Source organism: Chanodichthys erythropterus, chromosome 22 (genome assembly GCF_024489055.1).
Source record: "Chanodichthys erythropterus isolate Z2021 chromosome 22, ASM2448905v1, whole genome shotgun sequence".
Lineage (NCBI taxonomy): Eukaryota > Metazoa > Chordata > Actinopteri > Cypriniformes > Xenocyprididae > Chanodichthys > Chanodichthys erythropterus.
The window spans coordinates 21,507,923-21,527,281 of NC_090242.1; the positions used below are offsets into that span (position 1 = coordinate 21,507,923).

Below are 19,359 nucleotides of genomic sequence, written 5' to 3' on the forward strand. Positions count from 1 at the left end.
AAAAAATCTGTTTAAATGTCCGGTGCAATATCTTGTCCTTTTAAAGGGGCTCTATGTAAGATTTTTACTTTAATAAAGCATAAAAATACCCTAATATGTGTGCATATATTTATGAAACATGCTAAGTTCACCTACTTGTTTCTGAAAAACAATGCTACAGCCAGATATTCTATTTTGAGAATGTGCGTTCCGTGTCGGAATGTCTGTTTTTGTTTTGGTCTCTGTGAAACTGTGTGCTGCAGTTTATCCAATAGTATTTCAGCATCACAGGTTGCCAGTTGGCGGAAAACACCGCATATTGCAGCCATGGAAACCAGCAAACAAACTGGGTTAGAGAATCAGGCAATAATGTCAGCTGCGCGTTCCTGCTCTCTTCTCTGTCACGGAGAAGTGACACACACCCGCGCGGGTGCCTCTTCTCTCTCTCGTCTCATTCGCTCCGGTTAAGTAGTGCTTGTATTGCACATAATTTTAGTCATTTCCGCAGGTTTCTTGCTCACACCGAAAGCGCAGGCACCACTGATCTATATTAGTGAAGCGTACAAGCCATGCTCAGTCTCAAACAGAGACAGAAATCAAACAGAGTCACAAGTACCAAAAATAAGCGCCTGCCTGCGCTTAAACTGTCAAATACATACAAAAGTATGTCAAAACCAGCGGCACAGGCAATCTTGGCGAGTATACAGATAAACACAGTCAGTTTTGAATCGTTAAATAGCTAAGAAAGTGAACCCATGTTGTGTGTAACAGTATTGGGTCCGTTTGACACCGTTCATAAACTCTTAAAGGGACAGCAGTCCAATATTCCTGCTGCTGTCTGTCATGTTAATCAAAGAACAAAAGACAAAGAAAATCACTTTCTGCTCTTGACTGAATACATTTTATAACTTTAATGGTAAGAATTATTTGCAATAAAGACTACAGAAATTAAGGTAACCAATGCAAAATTACACAATGTATTATTTTACATTTAATTACTTTCATTTCTGTAGTATTTCTTACCTGAATAAAAACCCAGTTAACCTGAAAAACTTCAACTTTCATAGCTCTCTTTATTCTATTGCATTTATTTGAGCTGTATATATTTTATTACTGACTTTTACTTGTTTTTTTTTTTTTATGAAAATAAAACTGCATTGAAGAAAATTAGATTTTTGTTTGTAGGCTATATGTTGTTATTTATAGTTTTTAGAAAGAAAATCGGAATCGGCAAAAAATATGTATCGGCCGATCACACTAACAAAAAATCGGGCCAAACAATATTTTGAATTTGGACTGCAGTACCTATTTTGAACACTAGGTGTCATTCCTACATGGAGCCCCTTTAACAGTATAGGGGTTTTCCCGTGACAATGCTTGTCAAAGCATTTGTCAGTTGCGTCTTGTTCCATGTTCACAACAATTTAGTCTTTCCATTATAAAAGTCTTCGCTACTGAATGACACACTTATGAAGACAGTCTTTGCTGCCATCTAATGGTATTATAATTTAACTTCTGTTGCTGTTCACGGCTCAGGGACTATTTTTTTCCGGCGGAAGGAAGGCTTTTAGTGAAAGTTTAATTCATGAAAGTTGCATTGATACATATTTTTGGCTTTAATATTTGTATTGTGTGGTAACCATTTTATAAAAGCAATAAGGTACTCGAGGCTAGTGCTGTATCGTGAATAAGTCACGGCTGAAGGGGTTGACTTCTTAAAATGCAATTTATTCCTGTAATGGTAAAGATGAATTATCAGCATTGTTACTGTAGTCTTCAGTGTCACATGATCCTTCATAAATCATTCTAATATGCTGATTTATGTGCCCAAGAAACACTTTTAATGAATAGAATGTACATCATTTATTTGAAATAGAATGTTTTTTGTAACCATGTAAAAGTTTTTACTGTCACATTTGGTCATTTAATGCATCCTTTTTGAATAAAAACTTTCAACAAAAGAAATCTTACTGATCTCAAACCTTTGAATAATAGTGCATTATATTTTGTCAACTTGGCAAAAAGCATCTCTCACATTTTCTGAATTGTAAAAGTGTAGTTGTGCAGTTCTAATTTGTTTCTAATCATGCTGCAGTGGCCAAATGTCAACCTTCGAAACAACAAAGATGAACAGATGCACAAGTAAGCAGAGTTTGGTTTACTATTCTTCTTAATATTTTTGTTGTCCACCATTCATCGCTGTAAATCCTGTACTTTCTTACCCAGGTTTGTGCGAAGGCTGCTGTTCTTCTACAAGCCTAGCAGCAAGCTGTATGCTAGCCTGGAACTGGACCACAGCAAGGCCAGACAATTAACAGTGGTGGGCTGTCAGTTCATTGAGTTCCTGCTAGAGTCAGATGAGGTGAGAAATAATAATAAACATTAAAGCAATTGCCTCTAATTTGAAAGTGAAAGTAAAATGCACCGCATCGGCATTCATAACCGATTTTATAAAAAAAGAAAAAGAGGTGGAGGCCCCGCCCCCCCGGGAGTGACTGGATGATCATTAGGGGTGAAACTTAACGTTAATTTTCCACATTGGTGTCTTCCCAGGATGGCCAGTTGTATCTTGAAGATCTGGTGAAGGACATTGTGCAATGGCTGTCATCATCCTCTGGGCTGAAACCAGACCGTAGTCTGCAGAGCAACGGCCTCCTCACCACCGTCAGCCAGCACTACTTCCTCTTCCTCGGCACCCTCTCAGCCCACCCGCAGGGTGTTAAGATGCTTGAGAAGTGCAGTGTCTTCCAATGGTTAGTCTAGGACTTTGCAGAAATGATTGACAGTAAACAAGGGATACACAGTATATTTTCAAATAACATTCTTCTTTCTTCGTTGTTTTGACAGCCTGCTGAACTTGTGCTCCTTGAAGAACCAGGACCATCTTCTGAAGCTGATCATTTCCACGCTGGACTACGGCCGGGATGGTTTAGCACGAGTCATCCTCTCAAAGATCCTCACTGCTGCCACTGACGTAAAAAACAGACCTACTACCTTTGTCTTCGTGCCATACATTTCAACCTTTAGCAAAGCATTCCCCTATGGATCAGCAGTATAATTCTTGAATGTTTTGGCACAGAACTGCAGGCTGTATGCCACCAAGCATCTGCGGGTGTTACTCCGAGCTAACGTAGAGTTCTTCAGCAACTGGGGTATTGAGCTGCTGGTGACTCAGCTACATGACCGCAACAAGGCCATCTCGGTGGAGGCTTTGGACATACTAGATGAGGCCTGTGAGGACAAGGTGAAGTCAATTAACACATAAGGGAGGATACACTGACATTGACAGGAGTTTAACTTGGCAGAAAGTTTTTTAGCTGAGGCTGATCTAGGTAAAATGATAAAATGTGTGCTGATGTTGGAGACACTTGATTTGATTAATTTGATTGTGCCAGTGTAGCTTTGCTCCATAAGTCTGTCATAAAGATCTGTAAACAGTCAAATTTTTGATATAAATCAAATTCTGTGCCAGAATATCATTGATTGACAGTTATATCATGGCTTGCCTATTTTCATGTCCGCTGTTTTCTTATGATCATGTCGTCTTAGGCAAACCTACATGCTCTGATTCAGATGAAGCCAGCACTAACTCACCTGGGAGACAAGGGTGTCCTGTTACTGCTACGGTAAAGCTCATGATATTCCCTGTAACTACTCCATATAACCCAGAGATCTGACTTTAAAGGTGCACTACATATTGGTTCCACATAAAAGATGTTCACCTAAATTAGTACCATTTCTTTAGAAAAATACGTAAAATGATGGACACTCAGATGAAGACGAGTCTTTTGTGTTCTAGAAAAAAAACATGATCCTTCAGAAATCATTATAATATGCTGATTTGGTACTCAAGAAATATTTATTTAAAATGGAAGTTTTTTGTAACATAAATGCCAAGACCGTTGCTTTTGATCAATTTAAAGCATCCTTGTTGGAAAAAAAAAAAAACTTACATACCATATATTGCCAGCCATTTTGAGATCACAAATTCAAGTTAATTAACACATAATGTCTCAAAATATGTCTCAAATATATCTAACAAAGCATCTTTGACCAAACACTCAAAGAAATTTAAAAGAAATTCCTGAAAACAGCATTGGTCAATGCATTTTATATTGTTTTGTTCCACTTTATCTTTTGAGACACATGTTATGTATAAATATGAATGTTTAATTGGCTTACATAAAAGCATAAGTAACCAACTGCTTCTTTATATCTGATGATGTGGCATCCATTTCCAGGTTCTTGTCCATTCCAAAGGGGTTCTCCTATCTAAATGAGAGGGGATATGTCACTAAACAGCTGGAAAAGTGGCAGAAGGTAGTGTACCATCTGCACTATTAAAAGTGTGTTGGGTTGTTTTAGATACACCAAAAAATTAAATTCTACATGTGTGTTATTTATTATTTGTCCATAGATTTAAAGTGTTCTTGAATTAGAACAAAGTATTCAAACTCAAGTTTACTGTATCTGGTCCAATATCCAATTACCGCTGTTCCCCTGTAGGAATACAACCTCAAGTATGTGGACCTCATAGAGGAACAGCTAAACGAAGCGCTCACTACTTACCGTAAACCAGTGGATGGGGATAACTATGTGCGACGGAGCAACCAAAGGTTTTCCTGGGAACTTTTCAGTTGATTGTATCTTTATTTGGAAGGAAGTCATTCATAACTTATTCAGCCTCTAAAATATTTTTTTACAGGTTACAAAGACCAAATGTTTTTCTTCCTGTGCATTTGTATGGGCAACTTGTACATGATAAGACAGGCTGTCATTTGCTGGAAGCTCAGGTGTGTGTGTGTTTTTTTTTTTTTTTTGTGGTTTATGGCAGGTCCTGATGGTGACTGACACATTTCTTCATATAATGCCTCTTTCTTGTCTCTGACAGAATGTAGTTTCAGATCTGAGCTACACAGTGCGCTACCCAGTGCTGGACAAATGGGAGGGCATCAAACAACTTAAAGCTGCTCTTTGGGCCCTGGTGAGCTGCTGTTTTTGTGTGTGTGGTCCTGGTAAACCCTACTTTGCGGGGACCAAATGTAAAAAATAAATGTATACAATATATAAAAATCATCATATATCATCATAATATATCAATGGACAGTCCCCATAAAATAGTGAAACCCAACGTGTGTGTGTGTGTGTGTGTGTGTGTGAGTGTGAGAGAGAGACACAGTTCTCAATGTTCTCTGTTACCAGTCTCACATCTCTCTCTCTCTCTCTCTCTCTCTCTCTCTCTCTCTCTGGGTGTGTGTGTGTGTGTGTGTGTGTGTGTGTGTGTGTGTGTGTGTGTGTGTGTGTGTGTGTGTGTGTGTGTGTGTGTGTGTGTGTGTGTGTGTGTGTGTGTGTGTGTGTGTGTGTGTGTGTGTGTGTGTGTGTGTGTGTGTTTGTGACGTGACGTGACGTGACGTGTGAGGTTTTGGTATTTGTCTTGTGAGAACACAACAGCTTGTTTTCATTACTGTGGTAATAATAGTCAGTTGCATAAGTAAATTTATCTAAAGTGTAAACTCACTTTGTTTATTTCAAGGGAAACATTGGCACATCTAACTGGGGACTGAACCTCTTACAGGAAGAGAATGTGATTCCAGATATCGTCACTCTTGCGCATAACTGTGAGGTTCTGTCTATTAGGGGGTATGTATTCTTGATTATAGGATCTGTTTGGCTGCAAATGGCCAATAATGGCAAAATTAAGAATGGCATTCAAGTCAGACGCACAAATTAGGATTCAGGTGGGTGGTGCATAGGGGTTTAACGGTACGTGACATTGTTTACAAGCTGCTTTATTGAGGTCTTTTTGCCATTGAAACTGATTGAGCGATCACATGACACATTTCAAAAAGTTGTACTGTATCTTTCAACATACCTTCAGATGTTCATTCAGTGATCTGTCACACCACATTAAAGAGCGTCAAATGGCATTTTCGTTTAAATTTTGTGACAAAATCGAGAGAATTTGAAAGATGTTTCTTACCGAAAGTAACAAAATGCGGAGCTTATTGTGATTATTGGTGGTTAATGGTGGTTTGGCTACAACGCTGTATTCGCCGTGTGCACATGCGTACCAATTGTAAGACACATACTGAAAATTCACAGGATGAATACGTGTACTGTTACACACCTAATTACTATTTAATCAAATGTCAAGGAAGAAAAATTATTTTTGTGACATAAGGTAAAGTGAGGTCAACCTCACTTGTGTTATACTGGAGTAGAAATTATGCATTTCTCAATGGATGTGTAGTTCCAGTTATCACAAATGAAATTACAAAATAAGACACTGGATTTGCAACATTCAATGGTTGGCCACTTGTGATTATGCCATTAAAGGAAGCTATTGCACAACTAACCCAGCTGGGTGACAAGACATGAGGTGGCCGAAAGTTAACAGTGAACCCTTCCAGACACTTCCATAGTTTCAAAATGAGAGTTTCTCAGAAATGAGAGGGGGTTTTTTTCTGGGTTTACATGACTCATTGAATTGTCATTTTTTTCCTCCCCTACTAATTAATTCTTCAATAAATTCTTTTTATAAACTGTCTAATCTTTGCTTAATATTTTTGTTTCTTTTTTGCCTTGCCCTCACAATCTTTGCCTTTTTTCCCTCAGGACGTGTCTTTATGTTCTGGGACTCATGTCTAAAACTAAGCAGGGCTGTGAGCTGCTCAAACTGCACGGTTGGGATGCAGTCAGGCACAATCGCAGAGAACTTTGGCCTGTGGTGCCAGATGAGGTGGAGCAGCACCAGAACATACAGCAGCAGCAACAACAGCAGCAACCCCTCATCCACCTTTCCTCAGCGCCCAGCACCCTTAGCCTGAACTCGGAGTCCACCAGCTCTAGACATAACAGTGAGAGTGACTCCACTCAGCCTAGTGAGTGCTGCTCCCATCCACTCATCCATGACTAATAGTCCTTAGTGCAAATCTGTGGTTTAGGGTGGAGGTCTTTCTTACCACCTTTTAGATGGGCTCCATTTCTGCTTATTTCAAACATGTTTATCTCATATTGAACATTAGTATTAGCTTAGAATCCATTTGCATTATGTTGTTCTTTAAATTTCATTTTTTCATTTTTAGGGCCCGAGCACCGATGGTGTGAGGACCCTATTGGAATTGCTCAGCCAATTATTCTTCTTCTCCAAAATGAATCGCATTTTTGAGGGCTTATGAAACTTTGCACACGTGTCAGAAGTGGTGAAAATTTACATCTGATATGGGTTTCAGAATTAGGTGTGGCAAAATGGCTCAATAGCGCCACCTACAAAATTTCAATTAAGCGCCCTTAGTGCTACGTTTCACGTACAGATATGAAATTCGGTAGACAGATGTAACAGCCCAATACCTACAAAAAAGCCCCTGGGTGCAAAGTTTGTAAACCCAACAGGAAGTCAGATATTTTGAATTTTCTCTACAAAATTTTGGCAGTTTTTGCCATTTCCACGTGTTGTACTTGGTCAACATCATATTTGGTCAGTCTAATCTAAAGGCCTTTGATACGTTAAATTGCGAAGATCTAGAGTTTTCGCTGAAAGGCGTGTTCGTGGCGGCCTGGCAAAGTTCGATGTTTCGCCATGAAACAGGAAGTTGTTGTAACTCGGGCATACAATGTCTGATCTGCCCCAAACTTCACATGTTTTATAAGAGTCCTGGCCTGAAGACATCTATATGACAATATTCAGTTACAGTCATAGCGCCACCTGGGGGCAACAGGAAATTACATGTTTTACACTGTGATTACCTCCTCATAGAGATTAAACCAGATCAACATCATATATGGCCAGTCTAATCTTAAGGCCTTTGAGATGTTAAATTGCAAAGATCTTGAGTTTTCGTTGAAGGGCATGTCCGTGGTGACCGACAAAGTCTGATGTTTCGCCATGTAAGGTGAATCACTTTTTTGAGGGCCGAAACATACTCGAAAACTCATGAAACTTTGCAGATGCGTCAGAAGTGGTGAAAATTTACATCTGATATGGGTATCAGAATTAAGTGTGGCAAAATGACTCCATAGTGCCACCTGAAAAAGTTCAACGAAGTGCCCCTGACACTACGTTTCACGTACAGGTATGAAATTTGGTACACACATCTAACAGCCCAATACCTACAAAAAAGTGTCTTGGAGTGAAATCTGAAACCCAACAGGAAGTCAGATATTTTGAATTTTCTTTGCAAAGTTTGTGCAGTTTTTGCCATTTCCAGATGTTGTACTTTAACGAACTCCTCCTAGAGCTTTAATCAGATCAACATCATATTTGGTCAGTCTAATCTAAAGGCCTTTGTGACGTTAAATTGCGAAGATCTAGAGTTTTCGCTGAAAGGCGTTTCCGTGGCGGCCTGGCAAAATTCGATGTTTTGCCATGAAACAGGAAGTTGTTGTAACTCGGGCATACAATGTCTGATCTGCCCCAAACTTCACATGTTTTATTAGAGTCCTGGACTGAAGATATCTTCACAACAATATTCAGTTACAATCATAGTGCCACCTGCAGGCAACAGGAAATGGCATGCTTTACACTGTAATTCACTACCAGATTCACATTTCATTATGCCACGAAGTACCAAACATGCTAGAAACACGTTAAATCATGCAGCACTTAGCTGAGTGCTAATTTATGCGATTAACGCCACTAAAGAAACAGGAAGTTGTTGTAACTCAGGCATACAATGTCCAATCTGCTCCAAACTTCACATGTTCGATAAAAGTCCTGGCGTGAAGACATCAACATAGCAATATTCAGATACGGTCAAAGCGGCATCTGTTGGCAGCAGGAAGTGTGGCATTTCGAAATTACTTTGGCATAATTCTCCTGTATTCACTCGCTTACATGCATGTTGCCCACTGTTCACTGTTTTCCTGAGGCCAACGGGTGGCGGTGAGCCCGGGTGCGAAGGCCCTTTTATCGCTGCTTGCAGCTTTAATTTAGATTTGTATTCAGTCTTTATTTCATCTATATTGATAAAGATTAAGTTAATGTAGAAAAACACTATAGAACATAGCACACAGGGTGCATACCTAGCACCACTTATGCTTTGCAGTCATTTGTTGTACAATATTTAGAGATGCTTCTTCTTTCCTGTTCTTGCCTTAAAGGGTTAGTACACCCAAAAATTTAAAATCATGTCATCATTTACTCACCCTCATGTTGTTCCAAACCTGTAAGACTTCATCTTCGGAACACAAATGAAGATATTTTCAATTAAATCTGGCCGATTTCTGTTCCTCCATTGACAGTCCACGCAACTACCAATTTGATGCTTTAAAAAGTTCATAAAGAGATCATAAAACTAATCCATATGAATTGAGTGTTTTAGTCCAAATTTTCTGAAGAGACACGATCACTATATATGATGAACGTATTGAATTCAGGCTTTTATTCACATAAACACTGATCAGTGAACATAAACAAAAATGAAAATTTATAAAATAGCCAGTGTTTCTTTTTTTTTCTTTTTTACAAAGTGTTATACTGTAGTAGAAATTATGCATTTACAAATGCATAATTTACATAATGAAAATTACAAAATAAGACACTGGCATTGAAACATTCAGTAGTTGCCCACTTGTGGTTATGCAATAAAATGAAGCTATTGCACCGCTAACCCAGCTGGGTGACTAGACACGAGGTGTCTGTACGACTTCTGTTCACCTTCGGAACACAAATGAAGATATTTTCAATGAAATCTTAGAGCTTTCTGTCTCTCCGTTGTCAGTTACGCAACTACCACTTTGATGTTTCAAAAAGTTCATAAAGAGATTTTAAAACTAATCCATATGAATTGAGCGGGGTAATTTTCTTAAGAGACACGATCACTTTAATTGATGAACAGATTGAATTTAGGCTTTCACTTAAACAAAAGCTCAACCAAACCTACTTGATGCACAAGAACAAATCTCTTGCGGAAGCTCAAATGTGTTGCGTAACAGATGTGAACGAACATCATTGGTTCTTGCACGTCTAGCAAACATGCACTTCCATTTACCATAACTGATGTGTGAGTTGATAAGTTTATGTGAATAAAAGCCTAAATTAAGTCTGTTCAGTGTATAAAGCAATCTCTTCAGAAAATTTGGGTTAAACCACTCAATTCATATGAATTCATTTTACAATCTCTTTATGAAATTTTTCTTTTTTTTTATTACTTATTCTTTATTAGCTTTTTGTTGTTATTGAACATACAAGAACACAAAGGAAAAATAGAAGTAAAAAAAAGGGGGGGGAAGGAATCATATAAATTTCAAGGAGAAGAAAAACAGTAAAAAAAAACCCACCATCAGAAAATTGTCATAAAGTGCATATAACCCTTCTAGTCATCTCACCAAGACATTATGTCTGAAAACATTTATATGCACTTTACATATACAATCATCTAAACCACAGATGGACATGTTAACCATTTTCTCTCAAAGATTTGCATTTGCAGCCGAAGTACATGAGTGATTTTTTCCATTTCTCTAACCTCTGTTATCATTTGAAGCCACTCTTCTCTCGTAGGTGGGTCTACTTTATACCATTTCTGGGTTTATGAACTTTTTCAAGTGTCAAAGTGGTAGTTGCGTACTGTAGTTGTCGATGGAAGGACAGAAATTGCTCAGATTTCTTTATAAAGATCTTAATTTCTGTTCAGGTGAATGAAAGTCTTACAGGTTTGGAACAGCATGAGGGTGAGTAAATGATGACAGAATTTTTATTTTTGGGTGAACTAACCCTTTAAGGGCAGAGTTGTATCATTTCCTTCACATGCATAATTTCATTTGACACTGACTGTGACAAGACTTACTGACACTTTGTCCACTCTTTGCTGAATTTGGTTGGGGAACCTGATCCAGATTGACTGCCTGTGAAGCAAAATGTTTTTTGTTTTTTTTTAAATAAATGATATTTTGAATGTTGGAGTGATTCACTTCAAATAGTTAGAATATCAAATAATAGAAATATCTTGAAAGCCACTCCCAGACTTGTAGGCATCAACAAATTAGCACTGTAATGTGCCAGATTGAGCTATGAAAGGTATCTTTCCTACTTAATGGAATGGTTGTGCCTACATTTATACACAGAAGTGCTCCAGACACATCTGAGTAAGGCTTAGAAAATATCAAATCATTATCTAGCCTCAGACTGGTTTTAGATGACTAAGCACAGTCAGTAATTCCGACTCGCATACAAACTTGGTAGTGGAGTAGTTAGGCTTTACCACACACCGCATTTGTGCACACACTGGACATTTTATTTAGTGGTTCCTTTTAAAAACATCTAAAAGTAAAATTGCCAAAATGACTTCCTTTTCAGGCATGTACATCCTGGATGATGATAAGTTGGAAAGTTCTGAGCTGTCAGAGGACCAGCCACTGTACTTCAGGCCCAAACTCCTAAAGGACCGTAGCCCCTTCACCATATTGGCCTCCAGCCGACTTGTCCGAAACCGTTTCCTCATCTCCCTTTCCGGAAAGAAACTCCGCAGTACCAGTGACCCCAAAGGCACTGGCAGCAGCAGTAAACTCCATGGCGAGGCCACTCTAGGAGGCCTCAGGAGGATACGCACAGTCACAGAGCCCTCTATATTCTCTCAAGGTCAGGGAGATGTCTTCAGTCCAGTATTTACTGACGGGCATCTGCCGAAAAGCCCAAGCATTAGTCTGGAGACCTCTTTTGTGGGCAGCAAAACTTCGGACACTCAGGGCAGTGCATCTAGTATTGGGGAGCCAGAGGTACGACAGAACAGAAATGCAGAACGGAGCTCAGGGGTTGGAGATGCCCACCGAGAGCAGACCAGTCGGGAAAGGCTGGCAGGTGATGGCCCAACCTCTGGGGGCGGGGCTCAGTTTAAAAGCCGTAGCCAGAGTTTCAACACGGACACAACCACCAGCGGCATCAGCTCCATGAGTTCCAGCCCATCCCGAGAGACGGTGGGTGGTGTGGACTCTTCCACCATTGACACGGACTGTGTTAGCCTCAATACGGTCATTAGCACTCAAACTATCAAAACACTTAACTCTCTTACACCCCAGTCCAACCACCTGCCCCTATCCAAATCTAACTCAGTACTGCTGATGCCCCCAGGTTCTTCTCATACTTTACCCCGAAGGGCTCAATCTCTGAAATCACCCTCTGTCACGACCATCTCAAGCCTGACTGACTGTAGCTTCATGTACACCAGCCCTCGGGATGCACTAGGCTACGCTACCCTCAAACGACTGCAGCAACAGCGCATCCACCCCTCCCTTTCCCATAGCGAGGCGCTTGCCTCGCCTGCCAAAGACGTGCTCTTCACCGATGCCATCACCATGAAAACTGGCAGCCTGGACTCCAGACTCACGCCACGCAGGTAAAGCAGATGGACCTAGAGCTGTTGCAACACTTTTTCCCTTTTCTGTCACTAAATCACTTTTCTTTTACTGTTTCTTTCGTATCAAATTTTACACCAATTATGTCACTCAAGATTCACAGAATGCATCCACAGACATTATCGTCCTACTCCAAAATATCCAAGTGTGATGACTTGATGAAAATTTCTCAGAGGAATCATTAGGACTAAAGACATTACAGCAGAAGTCATTTTTTTAGACTTCTTTTATATTGTTCCTTTCTGTGATGCGGCTGTGAAGGATATCAGCCTGATAAGATCATAATGTTATCAGTTCTAGAAATATCGGTGTTAATCAGATAAGAATTCCCCATTAATGTTATGTTACCATCCATGTAATAGGGAAATGGCACCCCAAAAGCCCCTTTAAAATCACTGCTCCCCTCTGGAAATAATGTGGTCTGTTTCTGATGGTCCCTCTCAGGTATACTAAAAAGCGCTTCAGATGTCTGGGCCAAGGTTCAAGCAGGCCCCATCGCAGATCTCTGCTGCCACGGTGCGTGGATCATCCCCCGGGCTAACGTTCCCCTCTTTCAGTTTGAGCGTCCACTTCAGTCCACTTTTAAGCCTGGTTTATACTTGCCGCATCCATGAGTTTGCTTTGCGCACAACAAAAATTACCTCATTATGGTGTTTGCCAAAGTTGGTTTTGACTTCGCTAGACCCCGTTCTGCATAGTGTTGTGCATTTTGTAACTTGAGCGAACAGTTCACGCTGCACATATTCAGCAATGAACAACTTCAAGGCAACATTAGCTGTAAAAATGCAGAAAGAACATATAACATCATATGCTAATATATATATATATACATTCCTAAAAGAGTATAAATGGAAGTATTTCAAAGAATATTGTATATGCATTTACGTGGATTCCCTTCACTACCTCAAATGTAGCTTTGCTTTTCATTTGAAGTATTTTGTTTTGAGTGGAGACAACCAAAAGAGTGGAGATAACTAAAATCTTTTTTTTTTTTAATGTTCTTATTATTCAGTCCCATTAGAACATAACTGGTTTTGCAAGAGATAAAAAACTTAAAAAAAAAAAAAAAAAAAAGATTAACTTAAAGGGTTAGTTCACCCCAAAATGAAATTTCTGTCATTAAGTACTCACCCTCATGTCTTTCGTTTATCTTCGGAACACAAAATAAGATATTTTTTATTGAAATCCACGGGTTTCTGAACCACATATGGGCAGCAACATCATCGCACCTTTTGAGGTCCAGAAAGGTATTAAAGACATTGTTAAAATAGCCCATATGACTACAGTGGTTCAACCTTAATGTTATGAAGTTACGAGAATACTTTTTGTGTGCAAAAACAAAACAAAAATAACTGCTTTTTTCAACAATTTTTTTTTGTCTTACCTGGCAGTCTCCTATGCTGTTGACGTAGTGAACACAGTACAGTATTTCTGTGTTGACGTCCGAATACCGGCTCAATATTGGCCCACGCTGTACATGTGAGCACCACGACACATGCACGTGATCTGAAGTTGTTGTGGTAGATTTTCCAAGACGCACCTGACTCAAGTTACATTCCTGGGGCGTCTCCTAGTCGACACTCAATAAATTTCCTGATCTTTCGGAGCATCTCCTAATCGACACTCAATAACACTTGGGAGCGTCTCCAAATCAACACTTAATAACATATGATTTTTCGAAGCGTCTCCTAATCGACACTCATAATATTTTGTGTCAATGTCTTGACACCCTTAAACCTTGTTTCCTAACCTGACTTGCTGCAGCAATAACCAGAGACTCCAGTTTTTGTCCTTCAAAGCTTTAATCATGGCCGGGAGAGTTCTTATCAATTCCACAGAATCTCTCCGAACAGGTTTTATAGGATTTCAGGTACACTTCACAGTCAGTATGGCATGATCTATTACTCATTATCATCAGTCTCAATACGATTGGTTTAGATTTAAGAAAAACATCTCCGTTCCTCTGTCCTGCATAAATTTAGATTAGAACAACTGAATCACAAGATCATCAAAAAATTTCTGAATAGGATAAACAATTCCTCAAAGACTATTTTTTTTATCCTTAGAAGGATGCTTTCTAGCCAGCACAGCAGAATTTTTCTGAATTACAACACTCAGTCCTAGTGACTATTTCTCTATTTCAAAGTTAGATTATTATTATTAGGCCTGTAGAAGAAAATAAATGTTAGTTCATTATTAATTAGTTAAAAAAATTACATTACATTGTTCAGCCAAACTACCACTGCAACGCTACTTTCTGATGGTTTAGAGATGTTTTTTTTCTCCGATATGCTCCCTGTCGTGTCAGAAAATAGTACAACGGTGAGCGTGTTGACTTTAAACGTCTCTGAAGTGCGCATGCAGTCAGTGGACGGGTGCGGTGCAAGGCAAAAGTATAAACAAGGCTTTACAAAACAAAAACCCTGGCCGCCTTGGCTTGTTTTTCGTCGTACTTTGCCCCCCTTTTCCATTTCACATTAGCACTCCCACAGCCCATACCTTAACCCGATTCTCTTCAACCATGACTCCTCAGTACTTGAAATGACCTTCCCACAGTAGGACAAAGTAAAGTCTCTTCCTTCCTCATTGATTGTAGTTCTAAAAAGACTTCTAACCTATGCCCTGTCTCCATTGTTGCAAAATTTCCCTTAAGTAGTCTGCTGATGCGACTAAAAACCGATTCCCACACTAGCCGCATTCCCACATTTGTTACAAGAAGCATGTAGAGGTTTTTACCCACAGTACTTGCATGATGCAGCTAATGACAAACAGCTGCTCACTTTCTGAAATGTGAATACACTTCACCAACCTGTTCCCACATTGACAATCCTACAAATCATCTTCTAGCAAGACTGCATTATTACAGCATCAGTACAAGTAGTTTCCAAAATGTCCAAACCTCCTTTCTTACAGTTCCAATGTTGTGCTTCTTCTCTCTGATCTCTTTTCTTTTGTATGAGTACAGGTTTCTCAAGGCTCTGAGTTTTGCATCCCTGGATAAAGAGGATCTTCTGAGCCCCATCAGTCAGACCTCCTTGCAGCGCTCCTCCTCAGTGCGCTCCATGGTGTCCAGTGCCACATATGGCAACTCCGATGACTACATTGGCCTTGCACTACCAATGGACATCAACAGCATGTTCCAGGTAACTAACTACTCTATGATCCTGTTTACATCTGCACTAACAGGTTCTACCATGGCAGATTGCCGTTTACAAATTGCAAAAGGTTTCCACTTGGAATAGAATCATCCGAGAAGTTTCTGAAACTTGCTTTCCCTGTTTTTGGTTGCTACCTAGATTAAAGACACACCATACTTCCAGAAAAGGACGAGTCCACCATCAGAGGACCGATCAGCAAAGTTCTTCTCGGGAGATGCAGATGGTAAAGACAAGAATGGTTATGTTGTTTGATCAGCTCCTTATTAGTCTCCATACTAGTCCCATAGCATTAGTGCTCTTTCAGTGACTGAATGCTGTTCTTTTCTCAGGTTCCAGTGACGGATCCAGGCACTCTGTTCTGCGGTCTCAGCTTAGTATCACAGAGCTGCTTGCAGTGAGCCGTACAGATCAGCAGCAGCTGCTGGGTGCAGAGGAGACTGGCCTTCAGGAGCACAATGAGGAGAACTGCCTTTACTGTGCAGGGCTATGTGTGCTTGGCTGCAATTCAAACACTCCCACCCAAAGCCGCACAGGTAAGCTGCAGGTTTTGTTATTTTCCTGTTCCTATAGTCCATCCAAATCAATATATGAAACTTAAGGCAACTTTTATTTTGGTACCTCACTAACCACATATTAGAGATATAGGGTGACCAGATGTCTCTTGATTTCATCATGGTCATCTAGTCATTGTTTATTTCCTCATGTTCTTATGCACCCTCAACCCCGTTTTAGACTATCCCGACGCTCCATTCTCGGAATGGTGCAACCAGTCCATACACAACCTGGAAGTCATGCCTCAGTCTAAGTACTCAGGAGTGTCTGGCTGCAGCGACGCTGTCTCTCAGGGCTCTGGTGGAAGCACTCGCAGCACAGAGCTTGTTCTTGGTGAGGAATTCTTGCAAGTCAGATCAGTTATTCAATCTCAAGCATTTTGTATTGAACAGTTTGAGTTTCATTTTATGCCTGTGCATGTTTTATTTCTGCCAGGGGTGAAAAACATTCCAGAGGATGCTCCAGCCTGCCGTGTTCTTCTGAGGAAGGAGGTGCTTCGGCTGGTCATTAACCTGAGCTCTTCAGTGGGGACTAAAGGGAATGAAACTGGACTCCTCACGTAAGGAGACAATTCCAACAAGGATTTCAGTTTAATAAATGCTTTCCCAATAAATTTCCCAACTAGTGTTGTCACGATACTGGAGTTTTTAAATTTGCTATATTTTTGCTACATTCCATAGCATTTTTGATACCGCAGGGAAAAACCGTTGATCAGTTACCATTACAATTATCTCACGTAAATATTTGCTCACTCAATGTGTTTGTGTGTTTTACAGTTGGGTAATTTTGTTGCAGTAGCTTACACACAGCATGAGGAAGCTTGATTTCAAACTGTAAATTGAATTAAAAAAGACAAGTAAACAGTAATAAAATAAGAACAAATAAACCAATTACTAATAAATACAATAGAATAAAGATACAAAATACATAAACTGCTTTATTTTTTAGGTAGGTCTAACTGTAGTATTCAGGTTAGAAACTGACTAAAGAAACTGAAAGTAATCAAATTTAAAATAACATTGGTTAATCTTCATTTATAAAAAAATGAATACAGATTAATCAGTTGCACAAGTTAATCAGTCAAAAGCAGTAAGTGATTTTTCTTTGTCTTTTGTTGTTTGATTAACACTTCGGATGTCAGCGTGAAATCTGCAGGAATGAGTAGAATTATGCGAGTGGTACTCACTGCAGAGTCTATGAGGGCCAGCTCCGCCTCTCTGGACGTCGAATGGGGTGGAGAGATAGAGTTGTGGGTAGGGTTATGGTAGGATTAGGGTGTGGTTGTACATTCGCTCCTCCTCGCTGGACGCTTAGCGAGGGGAGCTAAAGTAAGCTCCACCCATTTGCCCTGCAGCTAGCACCTTTTCGAATTATGCGCAGTCCCGTGCTGAAATTCAGACCAAGTCACACCAACACTATTTAACCGGAGGGAATGAGACAACTGAATGAGAGGAGGCACAGCTGGTATCGATGCTGCAGAAATGAATGTAAAAATATTTCAGTATCGATACGTATCAAATTATCTGTTTTTGACAACACTATTCCCAACAAATTTTCACTAATTATTGCTGTAACTGTGTGGCTAAACGTTACTCGATTTGATCCTTTTTATTGTTTTCATGAGGCAATGTGAAGTGAAATCTTTCTTGGGGGGAAATGGACCGAAAAGTACAGCTTAGAGGTTTTTTTCTTCTCCGTTCTCTCTCAAATTCACTTGTTTACCTTGCAGAATCAAGGAAAAGTTTCCTTATGCATTTGATGACATCTGCCTGTATTCTGAAGTTTCTTACTTGCTGGCTCACTGCATGTTCAGACTGGCTTCAAGACGCTTCATTCAGGAACTCTTCCAAGATGTTCAGTTTATTCCGGTAATAATAATAATGAAACATTTGTCTCTTTAACCCCAAAAATTCCAAAAAGTGTTGTTTTTCTAAAACTAAACTGGGTTTTTACAATCCAGATTGCACAAGTAAGATGGAAAGGTTCCAGAACCCAGATTTTCTTGTTATATTTTATTGCTAATTTCTATCCAAATTGTCTTTCAGTTCTGGACTGAAAGACAATTTGTAAAGCTGAAGTGTGTAATTTTCGCCACTAGTTGTAAACGGAATTGCATTTTTTTTTTTTTTTTTTTTTTTTTAACGAAGCATACATGTTGTGACCTTTTTTTTTTTTGTGTTTGTTTTATTTGTAGATGTACGAGGAGGCCGAGAGCATTCTGTCAATGCCCAAGAAGTCTACCACAGTAGATCTTCCATCAGAGCTGTGATCCTCTTTTTTCCGTGATCCATTTTTCAGACAATTCTCTTCCCTGAGCAGCAAGCTGTCAATCCATTTCCTTGGCCTGACCATGCGCTTAAAATTAATACGCAATAAGAGACTAGGGCTATGGGACAGACTTGGGTGGACCGAGAGAGTCACCTGGGATGTTTCCACAGAGAGAAAGAGCGGTACATTAAGAGAACAAACTCTTTTTAACTGAACAAATACACTCTACACAGATGCTCTGTTGACAATGGATGTTGTAACCAAAAAATCCTTGTGACTGACAGTTATGAACTGTAAAATGCAAATATTCAGTCAATGCAAATTGTATTTCAAACACAAGCGAGCAAAATCATTCAAGACTCTCTAGGAAGTTTATCAACTTCCATCTATTCCGTTCAGTCAATGTTGTTCTTTTTTAAGGGCGTATGCGTCTGATTGCACGAAACATAACCATTTTTTCCCTGAGGGGATCCCTCAACACTACAACATTCCAGTTTTGGAATTCTCTGTTACTAATTCTGGTTATTTAAAGAATATGAAGAAATGGCTTTCACAACCAGGCTGAGCAAACACTATGCTTTAGTCTTGCTGTGATTTGCTATGTAAGACAATCATCAAGTAATAATAATGAGCAACTGCCAGTTTTTATTTCCCTTTTGTACCCGACTCATGAAAGGGTCGTTTCTGCTTATTTGAACCATTTTTTATCTTGACATAGCACATAGCAATCCCTGAGTAAATGTATGTAACATGTATTTGATGGTGTTGTTACACAATCATGCGGGGTAGAGACCGTTTTATTGTGTAACTTTGTTAACTGACCTCTGAAACATCATCCAAAAAAATCTGACATTTGAACCATTAAGATATTTATTTATTTATTTACTTATTTATTGTTTGGTCCAAGCAGTTTCTCTGTCCTTTTCACATCAGTTTAGCTTATTAGTCAGGATGAAACTCTCTGTATATTAATTCTGTAGACAGTTGGCTCAAAAGAGGAAGTTAAAGTGCATTTCACCATTGCTGTTTGCAGTTTTTACTCTTCCTTAAG

The 19,359-nt window shown here is 39.4% G+C and overlaps 1 protein-coding gene across 5 annotated transcripts in view; it reads left to right on the forward strand.

Annotated features, from left to right (window-relative positions):
* The window catches only part of rictorb (RPTOR independent companion of MTOR, complex 2b), a 35,459-nt gene that overhangs the window by 14,334 nt on the left and 1,766 nt on the right, over positions 1 to 19,359 (forward strand). For 4 of the 5 annotated variants that reach the window (XM_067375223.1, XM_067375224.1, XM_067375226.1 and 1 more), the window contains 21 exons: positions 2,075 to 2,121; positions 2,206 to 2,341; positions 2,533 to 2,732; positions 2,827 to 2,953; positions 3,059 to 3,223; positions 3,529 to 3,605; positions 4,221 to 4,299; positions 4,486 to 4,595; positions 4,685 to 4,772; positions 4,871 to 4,963; positions 5,513 to 5,619; positions 6,595 to 6,860; positions 11,276 to 12,311; positions 12,775 to 12,846; positions 15,296 to 15,473; positions 15,627 to 15,711; positions 15,818 to 16,021; positions 16,221 to 16,373; positions 16,476 to 16,599; positions 17,770 to 17,908; positions 18,235 to 19,359. The exon at positions 18,235 to 19,359 is cut by the window's right edge and continues 1,766 nt beyond it. In XM_067375223.1, the coding sequence (XP_067231324.1) occupies positions 2,075 to 2,121; positions 2,206 to 2,341; positions 2,533 to 2,732; positions 2,827 to 2,953; positions 3,059 to 3,223; positions 3,529 to 3,605; positions 4,221 to 4,299; positions 4,486 to 4,595; positions 4,685 to 4,772; positions 4,871 to 4,963; positions 5,513 to 5,619; positions 6,595 to 6,860; positions 11,276 to 12,311; positions 12,775 to 12,846; positions 15,296 to 15,473; positions 15,627 to 15,711; positions 15,818 to 16,021; positions 16,221 to 16,373; positions 16,476 to 16,599; positions 17,770 to 17,908; positions 18,235 to 18,309 (3,561 nt within the window). In that variant the 3' untranslated portion in view covers positions 18,310 to 19,359. The remainder of the gene's footprint in view (positions 1 to 2,074; positions 2,122 to 2,205; positions 2,342 to 2,532; positions 2,733 to 2,826; positions 2,954 to 3,058; positions 3,224 to 3,528; positions 3,606 to 4,220; positions 4,300 to 4,485; positions 4,596 to 4,684; positions 4,773 to 4,870; positions 4,964 to 5,512; positions 5,620 to 6,594; positions 6,861 to 11,275; positions 12,312 to 12,774; positions 12,847 to 15,295; positions 15,474 to 15,626; positions 15,712 to 15,817; positions 16,022 to 16,220; positions 16,374 to 16,475; positions 16,600 to 17,769; positions 17,909 to 18,234) is intronic. The other variant, XM_067375225.1, reaches the window with a different exon arrangement.